Source organism: Fukomys damarensis, unplaced genomic scaffold (assembly GCF_012274545.1).
Source record: "Fukomys damarensis isolate Sample0158 unplaced genomic scaffold, DMR_v1.0_HiC HiC_scaffold_11, whole genome shotgun sequence".
Taxonomy (NCBI): domain Eukaryota; kingdom Metazoa; phylum Chordata; class Mammalia; order Rodentia; family Bathyergidae; genus Fukomys; species Fukomys damarensis.
The window spans coordinates 21,155,634-21,180,073 of NW_022900923.1; the positions used below are offsets into that span (position 1 = coordinate 21,155,634).

General features: G+C 44.7%; 1 protein-coding gene and 1 long non-coding RNA gene across 9 annotated transcripts; both read left to right on the forward strand.

Annotated features, from left to right (window-relative positions):
- The first annotated feature begins 236 nt into the window (after nt 1–236).
- Nucleotides 237–8,925, forward strand: Tex35 (testis expressed 35). 8 transcript variants are annotated; one of them, XM_010630224.2, is made up of 9 exons: nt 243–435; nt 1,069–1,119; nt 1,488–1,556; nt 2,970–3,026; nt 3,779–3,838; nt 7,524–7,588; nt 7,801–7,993; nt 8,331–8,374; nt 8,482–8,659. In XM_010630224.2, exons 1-9 carry the CDS (start codon nt 400–402, stop codon nt 8,495–8,497), a joined length of 591 nt encoding a protein of 196 aa, XP_010628526.1. In that variant the 5' UTR covers nt 243–399; the 3' UTR covers nt 8,498–8,659. The 8 variants fall into 8 exon arrangements, with proteins under 8 accessions (XP_033618010.1, XP_010628526.1, XP_010628525.1 ...); XM_010630223.3 differs by lacking the exon at nt 8,482–8,659 and adding an exon at nt 8,669–8,925 and having other exon boundaries at nt 244–435; XM_019208355.2 differs by lacking the exon at nt 8,482–8,659 and adding an exon at nt 8,672–8,925 and having other exon boundaries at nt 247–435.
- Nucleotides 8,926–12,820: 3,895 nt separating this feature from the next.
- LOC104866356 lies at nt 12,821–17,348 on the forward strand. Its single transcript, XR_781432.1, has 3 exons — nt 12,821–12,955; nt 13,880–13,961; nt 17,217–17,348. It is a non-coding gene; the product is annotated as an uncharacterized LOC104866356 (long non-coding RNA).
- The last annotated feature ends 7,092 nt before the right edge of the window (nt 17,349–24,440 follow it).

The window sequence follows — 24,440 nt, forward strand, 5'->3', positions numbered from 1 at the left end:
CTGGAAGCCATCTGTCTGTGGCAACAGCTCTCCCAGTCACGGGTTCGTTCTGCTTCCAGAATAGCCACTGATTCCCAGGGCATGCTTTGTGCCCTGGCCACGACAGGCCGCGGTCCTCGGCAGCGCAGTGTGACTTTCCAGGAGAGCCTTCTCCAGCTTCAGGAAGGGGACCTGTGACTTTCAAACCTGGCCTGAACCCCTCATCTCAGCGGCTGAGACACCTAGGCTCAGAGCTGTGGTGACACTCCAGATCAGCATTGTGACCTCAGCTGTTCCGCACATGAAGAGGAGGTCACCCAGCTTGTGCCTTGGCCTATAAGTTGCGTAGGACAGTGGGCTGGTCCTGGGAGCTGCTGTGGGGAGGTGGGGAATTTGAAGAACACCCTGGCTTCCTCCATCATGGCCAAGAGGGCAGAACTGAAGAAGACAAACCTGGTAAAGGAGGAACACTGCTGGATGATGTGGGGCCTCTGAGCTCCTAGGAGTAGAGGTGGGGCAGGGAGGGTACCGAGAATGTACCAATAAACCTTCCATGTTTCGTTCTCTGTTCTGAGAATAAGTGGCCTCTCAGCCCGGAAAGAGTGCAGGGTTAATGCCCACAGGCGTCACCTGGGTGGGGCTCCCTAGAACACTTTCGCTCCTCCAACTACTCACAGGTCAGGCCTGTACCATGCCCACCTCCACGTGGCAGGTCTACCTTTCACATATAATTATCACATCCATTTCAAAGACAAGGAAAGGGAAGCTGAGAGGGACTAAACTCACCCAAGTTGGCAAGCCAGAAGAGAGAGCAGCCGAGATTGGGAGCTGAGTCTATCCCCAAGGCCTGCACTCCTGAAACAACCTTTATGAGACTTCCTGAGGTTTCTCTCTCTCCACCTGATTTCTCTACCCGCTGATCGGGCCGGCATGTGTTCATTAGGACAACATGACCTGAATCGAGTTGTCTCAAAGCAGATCAGGTGCTGGGGAATATGAGCCTAAGCTCAGACAGACAGACAGACAGGGGGGTCCTCTTCCAAGGGCTGGATGCTATTTTCCCCATCCTAATGCTTCTTCTCTCTGCAGAACAAGAACTACAAGGCAGTTTTCCCGGAATTGAAGCCAGAGCCAACCAGAGTAAGAAGTGTTTTTGTGGCCATGCCAGCAGCCAGGCCTGAGATCGTGGGGAGGTGACTTGGAGTCTAGGGTCATTTTCTGTTCATGGTGGCCAAGATCTGTCCCAGGTGCGGGGAATGCAATGAGAGAGACAGGTTCTTTGCTCTTGTAGACCTCCATGCTGGTAACCATCAGAATATAAGTGGAACAAAATGAATTCAAAGAGGAAGGAGGAGGATGGAGGAAACTTCTGCGCAGGCAGGGTCACCAGGTTTCATCCCTGTGCTCTGTCCCTCCGGAGGGACAGAATCGTGGAGTGATCAGCCCTGCCTCTGCAATGCCACCCCCACTGCAGTTTCTAACGTGCCGTGTTTCTGTTTCAATCACAGACATACGATTACGGAGAAGTTAAACACAAGGGGATGTTCACCAAAACAGGAATGACACAGGAGCTAAAGGTCAGCGTGCGTGCGCAGGCAGCGGGGGCACATGGGTCCGTGCAGTGCAGAGCTGCCACTGGTGCTTACAGCCTCGAGATTTCATTCTCTCGGCGCCCTTTTCCACCTTTTATTTTTAAATAATCTTAGACTTACATAAAATTTGGAGACAGCGGTACAGTGAATACTAATACATCCTTCACCTAGACCCCTCACATGTTGACATTTTATCATGATCAGTTTATTTCCTCTCTGTTTCTGTCTCTCTGACTTTTTCTGTACACACTCACACACACACACACACACACACACACCCCTTCATATCCACAGAGTGGTTTCATATCTTGGATTCAACCAACCTTAGATTGAAAATATTTGGAAAAATATTGTGTCTGTACTGAAAATTGTATCTAAATATGTACAGACTTTTTCTTATCGTTCTCTATGCAATGCAGTATAACAGCTATTTGCATAGTAGTATTTACATTGTATTAGGCATAATAAGTGATCTAGAGATGATTTAAAGTACATGAGAGTCTATGCACAGGTTATATGCAAATATTATGCCATTTACATAGAGGATGTGAGCATCTGCAGATTTGAGTATCCTGCGGCAGTCCCCAAACCAATTCCCTCAGATACCGAGGAGCAGCTGCGTATGACTTCCTATTCCAAGTTGTCCTTTCCAGTCCCTGGGTAGGCGCTAAGTCTGTATCTCCCTTCCTGGGTGTCTCTTCTGATGTACGTCATGAGGGACCATGGAACAAATCCTCCGTGGATACCAAAGGATGACTCTGTGTGTGTGTGTGTGTGTGTGTGTGTGTGTGTATGTGTGTGTGTGTTGAACTATTTGAGAGTACATTTTGACCAGGTTTTGCCTGTATTTCCTAAAAACAAGAACTTTGTCGTACACAACTACAGTAGAATTTTCAACATCGGGACATTAACATGGATACACAGTACAAGTCTGTAGACTTTATTCAGATTTCACCAATTGTGCCACTGTTGTTTTTCAATAAAAAACCATGTTTCTGGCCCAGTACCCACACCAGGATCACACATTGTTTCTAACTGCTGTATTTCTTCATTCTTCTTTAATCTGGACTTGTTTTTCACCCTTTGTCTGTTTAGGACATTTTTGAGGATTACAGATCATTGATTTTGCTGAATGACCCCAATTTGGGTGTGTCTGATGTTTCAGGTTGTGGATTTGGGGCAGGCCTTCCAAAGAAGTGATAGTTTGACCTTTTCTATGTGTCCCATTAGGCAGCCCTTGGTGTCTGCAGCCTCCTGATCCATTGTCTTAGCATCCTTCTCTCCTCCTTGTGGAAGTTTCCCTCTTTTGTCAGTGCCTTCAGTATCTGCCCTTTCCTCCCATGAAAAGTTTCCTTCCATCCAAGATTACGCCCTCTGTCCCTTGTTTCATTTTCTCAGAATGAACTCAGGGAAGTGAGAGAAGAACTCAAGGAAAAAATTGAGGAGATAAAGCAGGTAACAGAATAAGGTTTTATATACCATGTAGAGAAAGTATAGCTTCAAAAATGCAATTCCTGACTTTGAAAAGTGAAAAATGAGAAATTGCATAGAAAAAGCAAACTGACTTAACCCCCTAGGGTGCATATGTATTAGGCACTTTAAGGTACCCATTTCTTACTTGTTTGATGCCTAAACCCAGTTGTTGAATGACCAAAAATCCCCTACAGCCTAGGGCAGTAGTGGCAAACCTATGCTGCAGTGGGCTGTTTGTGTCACATAAAGCTCGAAAAGGTTCACCATCACTGGTTGTGGTGTTAAGATTGGCATGTTTTAACCTCGGTGATAAAGCTGAGTGAGGGGTTGATGTGGAATATGGGGGCTACTGAGAACCAACTGCGTCCTCCTCCCTATAGTGAGCTGTATGGCAGAAGCTCTTGTTTCTATGACACAACCACTGATGGGCTATTTTGGGAATGAGGGAGTAATCAAGCAAGAAGGAGAAATAGAAGCTGTGATCTGAGCCCCATGTGTAAGCCTTTCAGTAGCCACAGCTAAGCTGCAAGGCTGGGAGTGCAGAGATCTGACAGTACGTGCACTCTAGTCCCTTCATGGACTCCTTGGAAAGAAAGTAACTTTAATAAGACCTCATTAATGCTTTCCGGAGGTACAGGCAGCTGCCCTTTGCTTAAAATGCCCCAAAGACACCACAACTGACTTCAGTAATATGCTCTGTGTTTTTGTCAAGTCGTATTTTTCTTCCTCATTAGATAAAGGATATAATGGACAAAGATTTTGATAAGCTTCATGAATTTGTGGAGATTATGAAGGTAAGATTTCACTGAGTGCCTTCCCGCAGTCAGTGCCACTCTGGAAAGAGATACCAGACCCTGCCCCCTCTGGGTGCTTTCAGTCGGGTGGAGGCCCAAACCCCACTGCAACACAATATCAGGCTGTCAGTTAATTAGGGATTTAGAGACCTGAGTAGTGAATCTGGGCTGGAATAATGAAAGAAGTCCTCACCAAGAAACTGAGTCAAGTTGGGCCTGGAAGATTACACTGAAGTTTAACGCAAATCTAATTTTTTAAAAATTCCAAATGATTATTTTTTAACAAAAATAATAGAAGATAATCTGGATTCACAAACTTTTTAATGTGTTTCAGAATCAACTAGAATCCTAACAAAGAAAACGGATCCCAAGCTCATGTTTAGACAGAAATTGGGCCCTTGTATTTTGGCCAAGTTCCCCAGGTAAAAGTTTGAAAACCACTGATGTAGAAGCACAAACAGGTGAAAGCAAATAGCTACACATTTTTCAAGAGTTGCAATGAGGCACTACTCTTACCAGATAGTTAAAATTCATTTCAAAGCCACAGTTATCAACTCAGGGTGGCCGAGCCCAGAGATAACCAGGTAAATGCAGGAATGGGGACTAGGTAACCCTGTAACAGCCTTCTCTGTCAAGGATGTGCCCAGAGCCCTGGCAAGGACCTAAAATATCCGACCGCCAGCGACCCAAGAAACTGTCCCAGATGAGGTGGGGCCACTTGCCACTTCCCACTCAAGTGATTTCAGTGTTTGCCCCAGACTGAGAACCAGGCCCTAAACACTTAAGCAGCAGCAGTCAACTTGGCTGCAATCAGGATCTCCTCGGAGTGATTCTGACCCCCTCTGCCCCTTAGAGCCAGCCGCACCCCATAACAATTAGTTTGGGGACTTTCGGGATGAGGTGGGAGTGGCAGTAGTTTTCCACATTTCTCAGGTGATTCCGGCATATGCTCAAGGCAGAGAACCACAGTTCCATAAAATTTAACATATGATAAAGGTGATTTTTAAAATGTCAGTGAGGAGAGGAGTATGTACTAATGTAAGAACATTGCCTGCCTATGTGATGAAAAAACAGTTCACTTAGCACACTGCAAATAGAAATAGTCTAAAGGAGAGTTTAAGAAGAGCCAGTATGTAAAAATTTAAAAAGTAAAAATTTAATTGCATATTCTAAATATAACTACAATAGAAGAAATCATAAAGAAAGTATTGACATATTTAACTATGAATAAGTTATACTGTAAGTTTTTAAAAAGAAATATAGCAAGCTGGGCATGTGGTGCATGCTGTAATGCTAGCGTTTGGGAAGCCGAGACAGGAGGATCACTGCCAGTTCAAGGCCGGCCTGGGCTACGTAGTGAGTTCAAGGCTGCCTTGAACCTCATATCAAGTTCCTGTCTCAATCAGTCAATGAGGCAGAAACCCACCCCACCCAGAATTTTATTTTTTATTTTTATTTTTCTCCCCACGCAGAATTTTAAAACAATGGCTTGGGGAAATAATTTTCTATGAACTGACAAGTACAGGTTTTTATCCATAATGTACTGAGCTTACAGTAATGAACAAGAACCAAATAGGAAAATGGGCAAGGGCATGAACAGACAATCCATAGAAGAAAATATAACTAAAAAGCAATAAATATGTTTAGAAGGTTTTACCTCATGAATAGCCAAATACATGTGGATGAAATGATCATTATTGCATTCAAATAAGCAAATTTTAGATTTATGAAAATTGTGTAAAGAGAAATGCTCATACTGCTGTCAAGAGTGCAAATTTGTACAAACTTGGAATGTTATTAGATAATATGCATCTAATAATTAAGAATTAGACAACAACTAGAAATGCCAGCACAAATACATATAAAAAATGCTCACCACTGGATTATTTATAATAACATTTTGGAAACAACCATAATTTTCAACAACAGAACAGCCAAATAAATTATGGTATATCCATATAATGAAAATCAGGAGCTATTAAAGACAATGTTTATAAAGAATGCCTATAAGAACATAAAAAAGCAAGATATAAGGGACATATACTGGCCAAACTCAATTAGGTAAAAAATAGGTAAGTAAATATATAGAGAAACTGGGAAAAAATGTGCCAAAGGGACTGAGAAGATTGCGGTTTTTCATATATTCTTGAGTATTATCCACATTTTTCTACAAAGGGCATGCATATTTCCACACCAAAATGCAGAAACCTTAAGCATTTTGTGAGCAAGCAGGCCCGGGTGTGGAATGGCACAAAGGAGGCTATTTTGGGCAGGGGACAGCTTGAGCACAGCAGGAAGCAGGACGGACAGTTGTGTTTCCTGGTCACGAAGTGGGATCATTTGGGGAAACCGTGAGAAACAGAACTGACTAGGCGCGAAGTCAGCAGGCAGTGAAGGTTTTGGAAAACAGCGCACAAGCTGGAACTTGGCTCTGTAAGCAGCGAGAGGCCTCTGGGGATTCTTAATCAAAGAAGATGCTGGGAGCAGCTGGCGGCAAGGGGCCTGGGTGGGGTGGGAGCAGGTAGGGAGCGTCTGGTAGCTGCCAGGGCCCCCGGTGAAGAGGTGGGCGAGGGTAGGAAAGAAGGAAAGGGTAAATCTGAAAGATACAAAAAGGAAATGGAACAGTTCTTAGTGACAGATTCAATACCGAGAATAAGGCCAATATCGTGAGGCGAGCCAGGATGGCACCAGAGTCACAGTTTGGATGATTAGAAGGAAGTGGTGACAAGTAGGGAAACGACATGATAGAGAAGAAAACAGGAAATCAGTCTGAAGCACAGTGGGTTTGAAGGGGTAAGACTTGCATAAACACGGGGCATTTTGACCTCATATGTGGACACTGGCTACAAATATTTTACTCAAAATTTATACTAACATTTAAAAATGCTTCCAAGATATCATCTGAAATCATCTTCCCTCAAAGAGTATAATTTCTCGGTCAGTTTTCTTCAACAGATTAGACTGGTTCCAGTTGTTTCCTTTTGTATAAAAATTACTTTTATTGAAGTCAATGATTTTCAGTTATATTTCATAATGATTGATTTGTTTTCCCTATAACAAACGTTACCAGTTCTAGCTTCTGCCCCCTTAGAATTTTTTCATGTGCACTATTTCTATCCAGTTTCCCAAGGTCAAATTTTACAGAACTAACTTTTGTCAAGAATGATTTTTATTCTCTCAGTTCTTTGTGAATATTAGGTGTGCTGTGTCATTATAGTGACTGTCAACTTTACTTTCTGTTGACCATTTCTGCCAGGGATGGGTAAGAATAGAGCAAACAAAAACATAGGCCAGGGTCAAGTGTATTGGATTTCTTGTTCTCATCATTTTATAGGCATCAAACCAAAGCAGCTATTTGTTTTATATCTGAGATCTGTGTCTGGTTCTTAAGTCACCTAGAGACCTTGGATAAATCCTCTACTGACTGCCTGTGCTTTGGTCTTGTGTTAGAATGGGGCTGTCTTGGAGGGAGAATAGGTCCACATCATGGCTATTCCATTAGCCATGTCTAGTGAAGATTCATGAAGAAGTTGTATTGTGTGTGTGTGTGTGTGTGTGAGAGAGAGAGAGAGAGAAAGAGAGAGAGAGAGAGAGAGAGAGAGAGAGAGAGAGAGGATAAGACACTTAAGGTCTTATCTTCAAAAACTTCAAAATGAAGGTTCTAGTCTTGAATTCTCTCTTGGAGGAAATGCAGAAGGATATGGATGAGAAGATGAATGTTTTAATAAATATACAGAAGGACGACAAACTGTAAGTGTTACTTGGGGCCATCACTCCTCATCCCTAAAGAGTTTCCCTCCTTCTCTTTGCTGAATGCCCTCAGGATTCAGAGGACAGTCAGACTCCTCAAGGAGATGTCTTGGCTCTGACTGCCCCAATGGCTTGGAGTCAAGGCCGGCCATGGCCACCTGTACACTGATAGAAATTGTCTCCCCAACTCTCCACCTCTCCCTAACCCCCAGTCCCCTTCAAAGAGGATCAAAGGGACAGCAGGACCTCGGGCTGGTGGGATCAACTGACGTAGACCCACAGCTCAGGCTCAAGGAAATGGATGGAGCTAACAGAACACCATCTCCTCTTGGCAAGAAGATGATGGCACCACCAAAGGCAGAGAAGGACTTGCCGGATTCCCTTCATCAGTGTAGCAGCTGCTGTGTAAGTGAAGCCTCATCTGAGCCCAGTACCGAGCTGGAGCCCGGGCTCCTCTGCCCTGCCTACCCCTGAGCTCTTGCTGTAAAAGGGGCTGGCATCGCCCTACTGCTAGCCCTTGGGTGCCTCCCTAAGCTGGAGCCCTTCCTTACCTGCCTTGCTGCCTATGCCATGGATCTTCCCAAGCCATTACCACGTAGGACTTGATCCCGGATGTGCCTGCTCCCAAGTCCCACTGTCATTCTGTCCTTTCCTATAGCAAGGCTTGAGGAGGTACCCGGCAGGTTGGCCACCTTGGACCAAGGAAAAGTGATCTTTCTTGTTCCATTTCTGTCCTCTGCAGGAGAAATGTATATTGTGTGCCTTAAAGACCAACTACAATCAGGGGTAGGTAGATCCGTACAAGAAATATGTCATCTCAGTGGGTGTATTGTTATCCCAAAGGGAGTGTGCTCCAGCTGCCTTTTCATCAAACCCCACCTGTGCTTGTACAGGGAGCATGGACAGTAATGGACCCTGCCACTCAGCATAGCCAATCAGTTGTAGAGGACGTGACACCAGAAAGGAGGACCTGGGTGGCCAAGCCTGAGGCTGCGCCCCAGAAGTTCCCATAGTGGGGAGGTTGCCCCGCCAGCTGCAGACCTGACCTAGCCTCAGGGTCCTACCTTTCTCCCCACCTAGCAGGAAACTTCCACACCAGGCCTGGAAATCCTTTTCACGCTTGGCATCTGGAGCTGCCTTCTGATGTATCTGTGCCTCTTCCCGGATGAGATGGAGTATGTGCTTCCCACCTAGTGCACCACACAATCTACCAGCAGCTCTGGTTTGTCCTCTCCCCACTCATTGAGCTGTACAACAAGGATACAAGGATGTGCTACCCTCTTTAACACCATCCCTATCCAGGCCTCCACCCTGAGATTAAAAATCTTCATTTAAAGCCAAAAGAAGTGTCATCATTTGAATACTAGTCCAAAATTTGGATGTGCAGAGGGTTAGTAGTTTTGTCCTAAATTACCATATTTGCAATCCCAACCCCTCTCTCCGTGTCCTCCAGAAGTTAGTCAGAAGGGACAGCTTAGTTAACACAGGGCTCCCACACTCGGCCTCCCTGCATTTCACTTGTCATAAAGGGCCCAGGTCAAAGCCCGGGAGGCTGTGGAGATATCCATTGCCAGTGTGGGTGGTCTCAGGATATACCCCACTGCCCTACCCGCCCCCACTCCTCACATTCTCAGCCCCTGAACTCTGCATGGGGCCTCCAGGCCTTGGTCTGGCTTACGGTGCTCCCTTCTGAGGCCTTATCTTCAAGCAGCGCTCAGATCCCTGCTGCTCACGGGAACTTGGTACCTTCTTGGCCCTGGAGACCACCTTCCCTACCCCCTGGAATCTTTCCTGTCTTCCTCCCTTCCAAAGGAGTTGCATCCCTTTGAGGCCTTGACAAATTGGGAAGGAGCCGGTGACCTCCTAGCCTCTGCCTGTCCCCTCTGTCTCTTCCCCTCGTCCCCTAACTGACGGAAGAAAAATCTTGGCTATGAGCTGGAAATTAGAGGAAAGAAAGAGGTGAAGAAAGCGCCTCAATAAGCTATCCTGCCACCGATGAGATTCTTTGGCTTCAGCTCAACAGAGGAAGGATAAACTGGTTTCTGTATTTTGTTGTACATCAGCCCTTTTCTTGTTTTATCTCTTTGCTAAGTTGGCTGCTTCCACTTTTAGACAGTCCAATAAGTAACTGGTCAGAGTCTTAATGGAAGGAGCAATGTGTTGGGTGCTTCAGATATACATCTGAAAAGTAGAAGCCAAAACACAGCATAGGCTTATTCCCAAGGAGCTTATAGTTTTAACAAAAATACCTAATGAAAATATGCACTATAAATAAATAAGTACAAATAATAAACGCATAAGGAGAGCAGATGGATCAGATAGGGGACAGGACAAGCGTAGGCATAGCTCTGTGTTTGTTTCTTATTGTCGCTGCAACAGATTACCACAGCTGGATGTATTGGACGACAGGAAATGGGTCTCTCTGGGTTAAAAATCAAACAGCTGCATTCCCTCTGGAGGCTCTTGGGAGACTCTGCTTCCTTGCCTTTTCCAGCTCAACAGACCGCCTGAGTTCCTTGGCTCCTGGCTCCCTCACATCTTCAAAGCTGGCAATGGGCAGGCCACACTGACCCTGACTCTTCCGCCTCCTGCTTGTACTTGTGATGACTTGTGTGATTATGCTGAGCCCAAGTGGACAATCTGGAATGTCCTCCTTATTTTAAGATTAGCTGGTTAACAACCCAAATTTCTTGTTGCCGTGTAGCCTAACGTATTAACAGGCTCAGGGGATTAGAACATGGATATCTTTGGAGGACGTTATTCTGCCTACCAAAGGGAATTTCCAGACACTGTTTCTTGCCATTGTCTTTATGACTTAGACTCAGCAGTAACCTACATCACCACTCTGTCATTAGTTATGACGATCACACAATGAGGGAAAGAGTGCAGAGAGTTTGTGGGCCTAAAAAAAACACCACCCTACAAAACAGTGCATTGTTCCAAGTGTTCACAGGTTTGCTAGCTTGCAAGAGTGGTTTTATTCTTTGGATGTAGTTGTTTTTGATCCTTTTACTCATTCCTCCTTGGATGTCTGGCTTTCTTGACGCCCATTTTTCCAGCCCTAACTGCATTTTGTCTCTGTTACTGCTCCTCTGCTGTCTTAGTCTGGTCTTCTATAAACTAAGTGGCTTATAAACAACAGAACCCTACTTCTCACAGCTCTGCAAGCTGGAAAGTCTAAGAGCAAAGCACCCATAGATTCAGTGTCTGGTGAGGGCCCATTTTCTGGTTCACAGACAGTAACTTCTTGCTGTGTCCTCACATGGTGGAAGAAGCAAAGAAACACTCAGATCTCTTTTATAAGGGTACTAATTCTATTCATGAGGGTCTGCCCTTGACCTCCCAAAGTCCCCCTTCACCTTCTGTCACCATGCTCTTAAGGGTAGGTTTCAACATGTGCATTTTAGAGTTGCACAGTAGCATCTGCCTACATCTTCAATACGGACAACGTCTAGGCTTTCCTCATATCTCTTTACTATTTTGTAGGGACCTGATTCTCTTCCTTTTTGGAAATTGAGGGGAGAAACCAAAATTGCAGCCCTAGAATTAACCCACTGTTTGTTCAATGAACAACTGTGTAGCATTCAGTCACCCACAACCCTTGAGGGTCAGAAGACTAGATCCAAATTAACAGAGGCCTTCCTGGAAGAAATCAAATGGGTTTGGGTCTAGAGTCTAAGTTAATTTGTTGGTAGGGAAAAGAAAAATAGGGGGGAACAAAAGGGAAAACCCACATGACCTTAAAGTCCAATCCCTGGTCCTGTCCTTCGTGTTCAGGAAAAATACTGTTTTTTCCTTCGATGAGTATCCATAATCACAACTTGAGTAATTATAAAATGTCTCTTCCATTCATTTTCTCATTAGCATTCATCTGTCATCTTATTACTTCTACCAGCTGATGTGGGAATGCAAATTCGAGAGGAACCAATGTCAACTTTGCTCTAAAGAAGAATGAACTTGAACAAAAGTCTCAAGTCCCTGTCTCTGTCAGACGACCCCAAGCCTTGAACTCAAGCCCCAGCCTCCCATCTAAGCTCAGATCTCCCTGTCTCCTTGAGGCCTCACTATCCTGTCAAACTCAAAGCAGCCAAAAATAAACTCCCCACCTGTTCCCCTAAATCCCTTTTCTGCCTGACATTCTGACAAGAGGCGCTTGCCCTTGCTCAATTTCCTGACAGGCGGAGCAGAGGAGGATCTCTAGCCAAAGGCGGACCGTGTTCCCATAAGGGCTTTCTTCAGCCCATCTGTCTGCCTGTCCACTTGGTGCCAGGCAGGCAGGAGAAGACCTAAAGTGCTGTAGAATGCAGAGCCCTTTCTCTGGGCAGACAAGTCCTGCACTCCTCTCCCAAAGCTCTTTGGGTTATTTTAAGGATTTTTCAGAATGTGAGTAAAGTTCTGATTACAGTATCAGCAATGGAATTTTCTTTCTTCTTTATCCTTCTGCCGTCTTCACCATGATATATCTTGGATGGTTCTTAGGGCCTTTCCTGGAAAAGTTGGGGATAAGAGAAAGGGATGTGTATTCCTTGAGGGCAGGCTGCATGGAGTTCATTGATTACCCTCTACTTCTCCTCTTGATGGATGCATGGATGTGGAAAATATCCCCTATTTCTACCACTGGTACAGTCTGACCATTCAAGTTTGATATTTTCTCTCTTCTTCCCATGACAAATGAGCTAGCAAGTCCCAGGGAACCTTTATAGCATGTCAAATATCTATTCCCAAATCCCCCACTCCCATGTAGGCTAGAATCCAAGCTCTGAACTTCTGGATCCTGAATCACTTGTCATGGCTTCTGACCCATTTCCCCTCAACTCCAGTGGTTTCCGCTCAAGCCTGGAATCCACAAGCACATCACTTCCTAACAATAACTTCTTCTCCCCTTACTTGAAAATCTTCCATGCTCATTACTTAGCCTGCCATTCAAGACCTTGCATTTCTGATCTATTTCTGAACTTTTCTCCTCCATTCACATCTGTAAATCCTACACTCTAGTGTCCCAACTGTTACCTTCACCTTCATCCTCGCCGCTGCCCACCCCATTCTTTCATCTCCATGAAGACCCCAAACCTCTGAAGGTTCACCCTCTGTCTACACACAACTCCTCAGAGACACACTGACTAGGTTACTTGGCCACTTAGGACATTTCCCACCTTCATGATCTTTCTAACCTGCATATGTCTTTCCTGTGCGTGCAGATGGTCAGTTTCCAGAGACAGGACTGTGTCTTCCTCTTCATCCTTGGTATGGAAGTGAGAACCCTGTACTTGGCAAGTGCTCAGGAGATACTGTCTGCCACACTTGTGCTGCCCAGCCTGTGGGATTCCATGTCAACCTGCTAGACCTTCTCTCACACTCCTGGAACTTGTAGGTTTGGTACTGTGAACATGCTTTCAGGGATCCGGGATACTAGCAGTGGTCTCTTCTTCTAGCACATGGATCCCTCCCGGAGTTGTCAGGCCTTGGCGAGGTCCTAAGAAAACCCCCCAAACTATGTATGTTTTTATCTCAGATCATATTGGGAAATACATATCTGTGATTGTGTTTTGTGTTCAGATTAGCAGACGAGAAGAAGATGTTTTCTCGCAACCCAAATAGATGCCAGTTGTAAGAACTCAAAAAGGCCCTTGAGGAGTAGCTCCAGGGTCAGCTGAAGCACTGTCTTCTCTGTGCAAATGCTCATGCAGTTTGAATCCCACAAATCTCTGAGAACTGAGTGGCAGTGGGCCCTACCCACCCCCATCCCTCGACCTTTCCTAAGTTCACCCTACCCCGGCCCCACGTCACCCAGCTCAGGGGCAGCAGGACAGAGTGCTGAGGACACAGGTTTACCTGACTGTCACCCAGCGGTAAGTGTGCCTGTGGGGAGGATCTGCAGGGGGCCACAGTGGCCACTTCTGCTGACTATGCATGGCCAGCTTTGTTGACGAGTTTCACCTTTTCTAAGATCTCAGTGTCTCCTTATGGGGCACAGCATGATACTTAACCGAGTCTTCTCTCCAAAATGCTATTCTTACTCCACACGCACAGTCTGGGGGGATTTTTTCCTGTGTAGGGCCCCACTTTTGGTGCTACATGACCCTAGCCTCCTGAACATATGTGGGACCCAAATGATTGAACCAAGGAGGATATCCAACTAATTTGCCCAGTTGGAATTTTTTCCCTTGGGAATTTGGGTTACAATGTGGTGCAACTCAGTTGGCTTCCAGAACTGAGAGCTGGGGATTAAAACAAAACAAACCTGCTGTGATAACAATGACCAGGAGATCAGAATTGCTATTTCTTCCTCAGTCCCAGCTTCCTGACACCTTGACTGACTCAAGACACAGCCAGGCCTACAACAAAATGAATTCATATCTACTCATTTTAAAAGGTAAACAAATGAGTAGTACCTGTTTTGAGAAGAGGAAGGATGTGTGTATTAAGAGATCAAAAAATAGGAAAATGTAAATATGTTATGGGGACTGGGACTGGCTGTAGTAGAGGTAGGGACTGGTCCCTTGTAACACAGCATCTCATACCTGTGACAGTGACCCATGGGAACAGAGTGAGATGCCCCTGGCTCATCCATCATCCACAGGTAGCACGTGCTGCAGCCCTAGGCCCTGACTCATGAGTCACCAGAGAAACACAAGGGTGAATCATTTGGGAGCAATTAGAATGAGGAGGGGTGGGCCCAGGAGGAAGCCAGTGTCTCCATTCCCACCCCTGCCTTGACCTGGCACAATGCCCACGCGTAGGCCCAGGCCAGCCCAGTCAGTAAGCATGGGCTCAGCCATCCACCATCTGCCTGGTGCCAGTACCAGTTCCCCTTAGGTTGACAGGTCGATCCTGCGCCATTTCTGTGGTAATGGGCTGCTACCCACCCTCCTGAGAGGTACTGCCCTGATTGTCCCCAGGGGTCCCTAGAGGTTCCAGCAATCCTCTCCCTTTTTATATCTGTGATCAAGGTGACTCTGGGATATTTCAGTATTAAAAAAAAATTCAACCAAACCAATTTCAATCTCCAGAATGGAGATTAAACAATGAGTATGAGAGCCTGTTCCCTTCCACAGCAGAGGACTCTGGACGGAGAGCAGCATGCCCCCAGCACAGTGGAACAGCTCCTAGTGCCAGGAGGTCCTGCCCATGTGACACTTCAATATTGATATCCTGATATCTTCATGGCCAAATTCTACCCCCAAAATCTCTTTTCTTTTTTTGTAGAACTAGGGATTGTACCCAGGGACTTAACACAAGCTAGAAAAGTGCTCTGCCACTGAACTATGTCCCTGTTCCTTCTTTACCTTGAGACAAGGTTCCAATAAGTTGTTCAAGCCGGTCTCAAACTTGGAATCTTCCTGCCTTAGGCTTCTGGCACAGCAGGAGGCAAACATTAAAAGAAGAACTGATGCCAGCACTTCCCAAACTCTTCCAAAAAACTGAAAAGGCAAGGATACTTCCAAAGTCAGACAAAGACATTGCAAGTAAAAACGTATAGCCCAGTATCGCTGATAAACACAGATCCTCAACAAAATACTAACAAACTGAATTCAACAGTACCTTAAAATGATCATTCACCATAATCAAATTATGTTTACCTATAGGATGCAAGGATGGTTCAGTAAATATAAACCAATAAATGTTCTTCACCACATTACCAGAATGAAAAAAAAATTATCTCTAGATGCTGGGAAACAATTGGCTAAATTCAACATCCTTTCATATATATAAAAAAAACTCAACAAATTAAGTATAGAAAAAATGTAACTCAACACAATAAAGGCTACTTATATGACTTACCCACAGAAAATATACCAAGTGAAGAAAAAATGAAAACTTTTCTTCCAAGATTAGGAACAAGGATGCCCACTCTTACCACTCCTATTCAACATAGTACTAGAAATCCTAGCCTCAGTGATTGAGCAAGAAAATGAAATAAAGGCATCCAAATAGTGAAGGAAGTGAAACCATCTCTGTTTGCTGATGCCAACTCTTTTTTGGTGGTGGTGGTGATGGAGAGGTGGTACTAGGAATTGAACCCAGGGCCTCACACATGGGAGGCTGAGCTACACCCCCAGCCCTTGACATTAACTTCTTAAAGTGGGGACCAAAAATAAAGGGGGCGGGTATTCTGTTGTGAGTGATGAGTTTGGGCAGAGATGAGCAACTCTGGTGTGAGTCTATTCCGAAGGACAATTCATCAATATCAGATACCTAAGAAGACATGGAAAGATTATAGAGGCTTAGGCAGGAGGATGGCAAACCTGAGGCCAGCCTGGGCAACCTAGAAACTTCGAGAGACCCTATCTCAAAATTTTTAAAAAATTTAAAAATGGCTGGGGATGTAGCTCAGTGCAAAAGCCCTAGGTTTAATCCTCGGTATTGGGAAAAAAAAAAGAAAGAAAGAAAAAAGATTACAGATTTGTGCCAAGATTTAACTAGAAGTGTATTCATCAGAATCATTTATAATATATATTTAAAATCAGAAACAAGCTAAATGAATACCAGATAATTAAATTATGGCACACAAGCACCTGAGACCTCTTTATTACTGAGAGAGGCTCAGGGAACGTGTTTCTCTGAGAGTTCTTGCAGGAAAGGGCGCAAATTAACCCCTCTCAATAAACTGGAAGGGAAGCAGGAGCTGTGTATTTATAGCCACGGTGCTGCCGTGCAGTGAACAATTCTCACCACTGCTGCCCACCCCCCCAGCCACTACCATGGCTCTGCAGTGCAGCAGTGTTCCAAGGTTGTCTCCTGATAGAGGTGGTTTCTAGGTTCCAATCCTAGAAACCTGAATGTAGAATTCAGGTCCTGAATGCACATTTGGTCAAGACAAGTGCAAATGGTAGCAAAGTTTTACATTTATTAAGGGTAGGAAGAGAAACAGACTCAGCAGAGTGAGTTCGGGCCAAGTAAAAGTAGGAAAATACGGCCCTTTAGGAGGAAAGAGAGTCACTGAGACAGCACAGTAGCAAAAGGCTCAGTGGCCACTGTCCTTTCGTATTTCCCCCTCCTCGGGTGGCACCAGGTTTAGGCCTCCTATCAATAAACCGACTCAAGATCTCAGAAGAGCGTGCAGGGCTCTGGGAACTGTTCTGTGGTGGGACTTTGTAACCCGCAGGTCACACCTACTCCCCCAGCCGGTCTTCGGTCTTCTGTGCCCTATTCTCTGCCTCAGTAGGAGTCCCAAATGGTCTAGGCCACACCGGTGAGAGTTGTCCTTTTACAGTGTGAGTTAGATCTTGTCACTCCTGAGCTCAAAACTTTGCGATGTTTTCCTGTTTCTCCCCGGATAAAACACGAAATCAGTGGCTCGCCTTCCCCAGCAGGATCTGCCCTGCTGCCTGCCCCCGATACCATATTCCACTCACGCTCTGGGCGCCAGCCACATGGTCTTCTTGCTTTCCTTTAAACATGCCATGTACGCGGTTGCCTCAGGGCCTTCCCGACTACAAATGCTCCCTTCCATTTCCTCAGGTCTCCACAGGGCTGGCTCCCTGCCCTTGCAGTGAGACACTTAGCTTCTTACGCTATGAAAATGACAGTATTCCACTCCCAGCATTCCTTAGCTTTTAGCTGTGCTTTATCTTCCCCTCCAGCATACTGTCACCAACTCACGTACCTCGCATTCATTTGTCTTCAGGTTGAATGCGAGCTCCGTAAGAGAGTTGCTGCTGCTGTCACTACCACATGCTAGGGCCTGGCACAGAGCGGGGCACAGCAGGAGGTCAATAGACACAAAGGACACATGGATGCCAGGCAGGGTAGGCTCCGACACGACACTCATTTTTCTCACCAGGAGCCAGCTCTGGACTGAACATTTACAGATGAGCGGGCCGAGAATAAAACCAGAAATCCTCACCCCCCAAGCCTTCCCGCACCCCCTATCAAAACAAGGTGGGTAGAAATTCAGGTAGACAAAAGTTGGTTATGTAAGTGCACCAGCAGAGGGCGCTGGGGCACCGTCAGTTCTTGCCCACTGAACTGCGCACAAGGAAAAGCTGCAACAACGCAATGCAAAAACCAAAACGGACCAAATGAGAGTCTAGACCCTGGGTCCCATCCTCACCTCACATTTGGAATTTTTTCAGCCTCAGGCTGACTGGTTTGTGCCCACGGGAAAGCCAGTGGCCACCCGCACAGGGATTAGTTCCAAAAGGCCAGACCCAAACGCAGTGTTCAGAACCCACAATGAAGTGACTTTCATTCATCCCTTGATTTGCTCAACTAGCACTCTAGCATTTATTGAGCCCCTGCATGAGCCAGCAGGATTTCCTGGAAAGTGACGCCACAACGGTTAGAGGCCTAGGCTGGTCTCCAGAGCCCTCCTTTATAGAGAAAATGAAACCAATAAGACTATTTTCTGTTCTAGGGACAAGGAAAAGAAATAAGGGAAGTAGAGGAGTGCTGAAAAGAGAAAAGGTGTGGGGAGAAAAGGAAAAGTGAAGATGCACAGAATTCAGAGGGCCCTGGGGGAGAGGAAGGGAAGTTGAATCTTAGTCTCTTCCTGGTGCACATGAAGCGAACCACAGAAAGTTTTGGGTCCTCCCTGCCACTTTGCAGACCCTGGCCTGTGAGTCCTCTCTGCAGAGCCTCACACTGTGGGACACCCCAGCACTCCTCCACACCCACCCTGCCTGCCAGCCTCTGCTCCTGCCCCTGTGGTGGCCCTGCTGTGCTCACTGGGCAGGAGAGCAGTCCCTGACACGTGACAGACCAGACCTCGAGGCGGGACTTTTGCATCTTTTAGAGCAATCTCAAATTGAAAATTTCCCAGGCAGTGTGCTGGAAGGAAGCGACAATTTCAGGTTGTTTGTGTTGAGGATGGTGTTTGGGAGGAAGGCCTGAGTACTGCCAGTGGCAGCTGTCTCAGTCTCAGAGGAGCCAGCAGGCATGGTGTCTGGGGTTGCAGGGCTGGTGGGGCTGGTCATTGGCGACTCAGGGACTTGGGGTTCAGACAAATCTCTGTGAGCAGTTTTGTGCAGGTCCCACAGTGGCTTCTGTGGAGTCATCTACACGCACTTTGATGAGTTCTTAGAGGTCAGCTCGGGAAAGAATGCAGAGGGGCGAGATGCTATAGGACTGCTGAGCTGGGAGAAAGGGCCTCCTGTGACAGCTGCAGCCTGACTCTCCAGGGCCACCACCAGGGAGCCCTCCTAGGCCTTTGCAGCTCCTCCCCTGCAGTTTACCCTGCAGAACAGATGGCTGTGCTGCTGAATGTCCCCTGCCATGACCCTTGCCCAGGGGACGTCCTGCTCAGCCCCTGTGGGCTGGGCCGCAGTCTAGGGAGCTGGGTCTTCCTAAAGATCCTGCTGATGGAAGTGGTGGAGATGAACAGGGAAGGGAGGGCAGTTTTGACAGGTCCACTGCAAAACACAAAGTCTTTTATGGTTTTTTTTTGGTACAGGAGATCAAACTCAGGACCTTGAGCTTTCAAGGAAGGTGCGGTACCACTGAGCTAAATCCCCAGCCCTTTCTTGCAGCCACCCCTCCAGAAACCACAAACCTCACCCTTGACACTGCATGCCGAGTTTTCCACTGGGATGTGAGACCCAGTAGAATCTGCACATAGCTTCCTTACCTTGCTCTCCTGCACTCAGCCAACCCTCCACCCTTCCCAACTGGAAGCTGATCTACCTGCTGGTTATGTCTTTGAGAAACTGCTGGCTGTGCAAGAAGTGGGGCAAGAAGGGAAACCTGTTTGCTCATCAAGCATTGGACAACAGAAGAAAGTGGGCCCCTGTTGTGCAAAATTCCTTCCTTCCTTCCTTCCTTGCTTTAGAACCAGGATGGAGCCCAGGGCCTTATGTATGTATGATAAGTGCTCTGCTGCTGAGCTACATACCCAGCCCTTTTTTATTTTGGTGATACTAGGGTTTGAACCCAGGGCCATCATACTGAGCTAAATCCCCAACCTTTTTATAATTTTTTGAGACAAGATCTTCCTAAATTGCTAGGTTGCCCAGACTGGGCTCAAACTTTTGATCTTCTTTCCTCAGCCTCCCTCGTAGATGGGATTAGAAGTGTGCACCACCATGGCCAGCTGTTGATTTAAAGCTGGGATCTTTCCTCCCACACTCATATCTTTGCTAATGCTATGCTCACTGTGCGGAACATGCTCCCACTTTTACCTCTAAAAGTCTTGGCCATCAAAACTAACAGATGTTGACATACACACCCTTAAAGTGAGGGGTGAAAAGAAAGACTGCCAAGTGTTGATAGTATCCTACTCTTAATTAGTGAGGAAGGAATATAGGTTTGTGCTATGTATAAATACTTTTCAAACCAAACTTGTAAAATGTTCCAGCTTCTTTAGAAAACAGTTGGGAAGTTCCCTCCGAATTTGACACGGTATTACTATAAGACACACATTTTTCTTTTTTGGCACCAGGGCTCGAACTCAGGCCCTTGCGCTTGCGAGGAAGTGCCAGAACCACTGATGAAATCCCAGGCCCTCGACACACATTTCTACTCCAGTGTAAATACTCAAAATAATTAAAAATATAGACCCACACAAACACATGTATGTGAATGTTGGTAGCAGCATTATCTACAATCGCCAAAAGATGGGAACACCACAAACGTCCACCCACTGATGATTCATGGAAAAACAGTGTGGTTTGCCCATACCATTGAGTATTATTCAACCACAACAAGAGATGAGGCATTGACAGATGCACAGTACATCTGAGCCTTGGACACATTATACTCAGTGAAAACAGCCAATCACAATTGGTCACTGCTGTATGGCCCCATTTATATGAAAAGTACAGAAAAGGCAAATCCACCAAACAGGAAGTAGGTTAGTGAGAGCCTGTGGCTAGCGGAGGGGACAAGGGGAATGAATGAACATGGAGTTTCTTCTGAGGGGTGATTCAGTGATCTGGAGCTCACCAGTGGTGGTGATTACACAACTCTGAATGTGCTAAAAACCCCTGAACTGTGTACTTTAAAAGGGTGAATTTTATGATGTAAGAATCGTAGCTCAAAAAAAGATCAAGTTGTACATGATTTATACCCTTCGCTCTACACAGTGCTACTCAATAGTAATTTTTGAAAGTTTACTTTGAACGTGAAATTACCACTACTCTGTTACTCTGGATCCTGATTTTAAAAACTCCAGACATCATCACAGCAAAAGTGCTGCCTCCTCTACAAAGCTGCTGCTGCCCTGTGCTGAACCCCTCGGGCATTTAGTGTCAACAGCCACTTACTACTCAATGCTGGCAGAGCCCGACAACCTAGAATGTGCCCCGTGGACCAGATCACTGGCACCTCCAGGTGCTTGTCAGAGGTGCAGTGTCTACAGACTCAGACTCTGCGTTTTAACCAGATTCCAGGGCAGTTGAGGTGCACATTGAAGTTTTAGGAGCACTGCTCTAGGATCTCCCACCTGCACCTGCCACCTTCAGAAGAGCTTCCATGCTCCCTCAGCCTGTCTCTTTCTACCCTATCCAGCGTGTGCTCACATGCATTCTTCCCATGAGAGTGCTGGGTGACCTCAGCACTAAAGCCAACACCTACCCTGACAATCAGATGAAGATAAAAAGACTAAAATTACAGGACACTTTGATCAGATGAGAGAACAGGAAAACTGACATCAGAGTGACATCTCCAAATGCGATTTCCTGTTAAAGGGAATCAGGACTCTGGAAAAAAATTATTGCTCTAGGTCTAGGCAGAAAATGTACACAAACAATGCATCGCATCTGGGGCTATGTCTAAAGGATTCAGGCATCAACTGCAGGAAGGGGACTGCCAAAACGGGACCATTGGAGTGCCAGTATTCCAACAAGTTAAAACACATCAACATGTTAGTCCATTCGTTCATAACGATCCTCCAAAGGAAGCCGAACTCTAATTGTTTGCTATTGAAAGATGTTAGGAAGCCTATTCATTCTTCTGGAAGTGGTAAATTAAGCAATTATCCTAGGTGCCAAATAGTAGATGAATATCTGGTTCTCTCATTTTTCCTTCCTGTGAAATGTTGAAATGTACCAAAATATTTTGATATGTTTAATGAACCAAAATATTTTTGAAATGTCATGAACTAAAATATTCAGGCATTGATTATCTGTAGCACCTAATGCCACGGTTTAGATCTGAAACATCTAAAATCACCCTATACCTCTTGCTTGAAGAAAATCCCTCCACTAAAATCAAATAAGAATGTAAGCCAGCTTGAGATGCAAGTGCCAACTTATAGGAAAGTGGGGGATAGAGAGCACGTTAAACTATATCGTAGCAAAATCTGTACTGTGGGCAAATCTATAAGATAACCCAGTGCTTTCAACAAATAAATTTCAAGAAAAAAAAAGACAAAGGGATAACCTGTAGACTAAAACAAACAAAAGTTACATCAACTAGTTTTGACATCTGGACTTTGTTTGTACTTTGATTAAAACTTCTTAAATATCCACATATGACAATTTGAGGAAAGTAGGAAACGAACAGTAGGAACAGTTGATTTCTTTTGACGTATGATGGAATTGAGGTTATGATGCAAGAAGTATTTTGAGTGACTTACAGATGAAATAGTATAGTATCTGAGATTTGCTTGGAACTCAGAAGATAAACAGTAGAAGATGAGATAAACTGACGTATGTGGGGATTGGTTGGGCTACTGGTGGGGCTGGGGATGGGTAGGTATATGACAGTTCATGATGTTATTCTGTTTAGTCAGATGTACGCTCAAAGGTTTTTTTTATTGTTTATTGGTACATTTTAGTGGTATAGTACAGTTACATTCGTCATTGGGATCTCATACCTTTACATGATGTATTTTGGTTCTTGTTTTCTCCCCATTCCCCTAGCCTCCCTTTCCCCCTCCGCCTGTCCCTATTTACAAAGACTTTGTTTCTATTTTTTCCTTTTCTCATACTTTGCTTTTTCCCTTTTATCCTTTCCTTTCCCCTACCCTTCCCACTTCCCCTACTCCTTTAGACCCTTTCTTCCTATTTCACATTATCAATTATATAATTGAACCTCCTTTACACTTTTAGTTTTTCACACCAGAGAAACTATTCAGTATTTACACATGTGTATTCTATTTTTTTCCCTTAAGAGTATAGCCTCAATGTGCATCCATTTAGCTATAAATATCTCTAGTTTCTCATTCTTTATGGCTGAATACTACTCCATTTTATAGAAAAGCCACATCTTCTTTATCCAGTCTCCAGTTGATATGCAGTTGGTCTGTTTCCAAGTTTTAGCTATTACAAACTGCTGCTGTAAACATGGGTACACATATATCACTGTGATATGATTCTTTTAATTCTTTTGGAAAGATACAGAGTGGAGGGATAGCTATGTCAAATGGAACCTCTAATGCTAGTTGCTTGAGGTATTTCCATATTGATTTCCACAGTGGTTGCACCAGTCTGCACTCCCACCATCAAGGAAGGAAGGGTTCCTTTCTTTTCACAACCCTTCCAGCATTTGATAGCCGCCACTCTTTCTGGGGTGAGGTGGAATCTCAGTGTTGTTTTCATCTGCATCTCTCAAATGACCAGTGATGCTGAACATTTTTTCACATTTATTTGCTGATTTTGCTTCTTTGTCTGAGAAATGTCTGTTCATTTCAGATTCCCATTTTTGAATCAGGTCTTTATATTTCGGGGGGGGTCTGATTTTTTTTAATTCTTTATATATTCTAGATAGTAGACCTTTGTATGAGGAACATCTGGTAAGATTCTTTTCTCACATTTTAGGTTGTCTCTTAGCTCTGTTGGTGATTTCTCTTGCAGTGCAGAAGCTTTTTAATAAGATGAGATCCCAGTTTTAGATTCTTTTTGCTGGTTCCCATACTACTGAGGATCTGTTCATAAAGAATTTTCCTATGGTAATGTCTTCAAGAGTTCTACCTAACTTATCTTCCAGTTTAGAGTTTCTGTTTTAATATTTAGATCTTTAATCCACTTGGATTTTGGTTTAGTGCATGATGAAAGATAGGGGTTTAGTTTTAATCTGGCAGGTTGAAATCCAGTTTTTCCAACACAATTTACTAAAGAGGCTATCTTTCCTCCACTGAGGATGGTTGGCTCCTTTGTCACAGATGAGGTACATCTGGAGTTGTTTCTGTATTTTCCAATCTATTCCACTGATCCTCAGGTCTTTTATTTTGCCAGTAACGTGCTGTTTTTATCACAGCGGCTTTGTAGTATAGTTTCAAGTTGGTGATTGTGATACTGCCTGTCATGTTTCTGTTGCCTAAAATTGCTTTTGCTATTCCAGGTCTCTTCTGGTTCCAAATGAATTTTTGGATTGTTTTCTCTAGTTCTATGAAATGTACTGTTGGGATTTCAATTGGGGTTGCATTGAATCTGTAGAGCACTTTTGGTAATATGGCCATTTTCACTATGTTTATTCTCCCTACCCAGAAGCAAGGGATATCTTTCCATTTTCTTATACTTTCTTTGATCTCTTTTTTCAGAGTGCTGTAGTTTTCAATGTAGAGGTCTTTTGCTTCTTTCATTAGATTGATTCCTAGATACTTCATTTTTTTGGATGCTATTGTGAAAGGAATTATATCCCTGATTTCTCTCTCAGTGAGTCTGTTATCTGTGTACAAGAAGGCTATTGATTTTTGAGTGTTGACCTTATATCCAACTACTCTACTGCATCTGTCAATTAAATTTAGAAGCCTTTTGGGAGAGTTTTTTGGGTCTTCTATGTAGAATATTATATCATCAGCAAATAATGGCAGTTTAACTTCTTCCTTTCCTATCTTTATTGCTTTAATTTCTTTCAACTACAGAGGTCCGGTGTGCCTTTATTGCAGTTGTTCACTTCCATTCTATCTTCTGGAGCTCAGTACAACAGCCTTTATGAGCACCTGTGCCTCTGCAGTGCGGATCCAGTCGCTGGC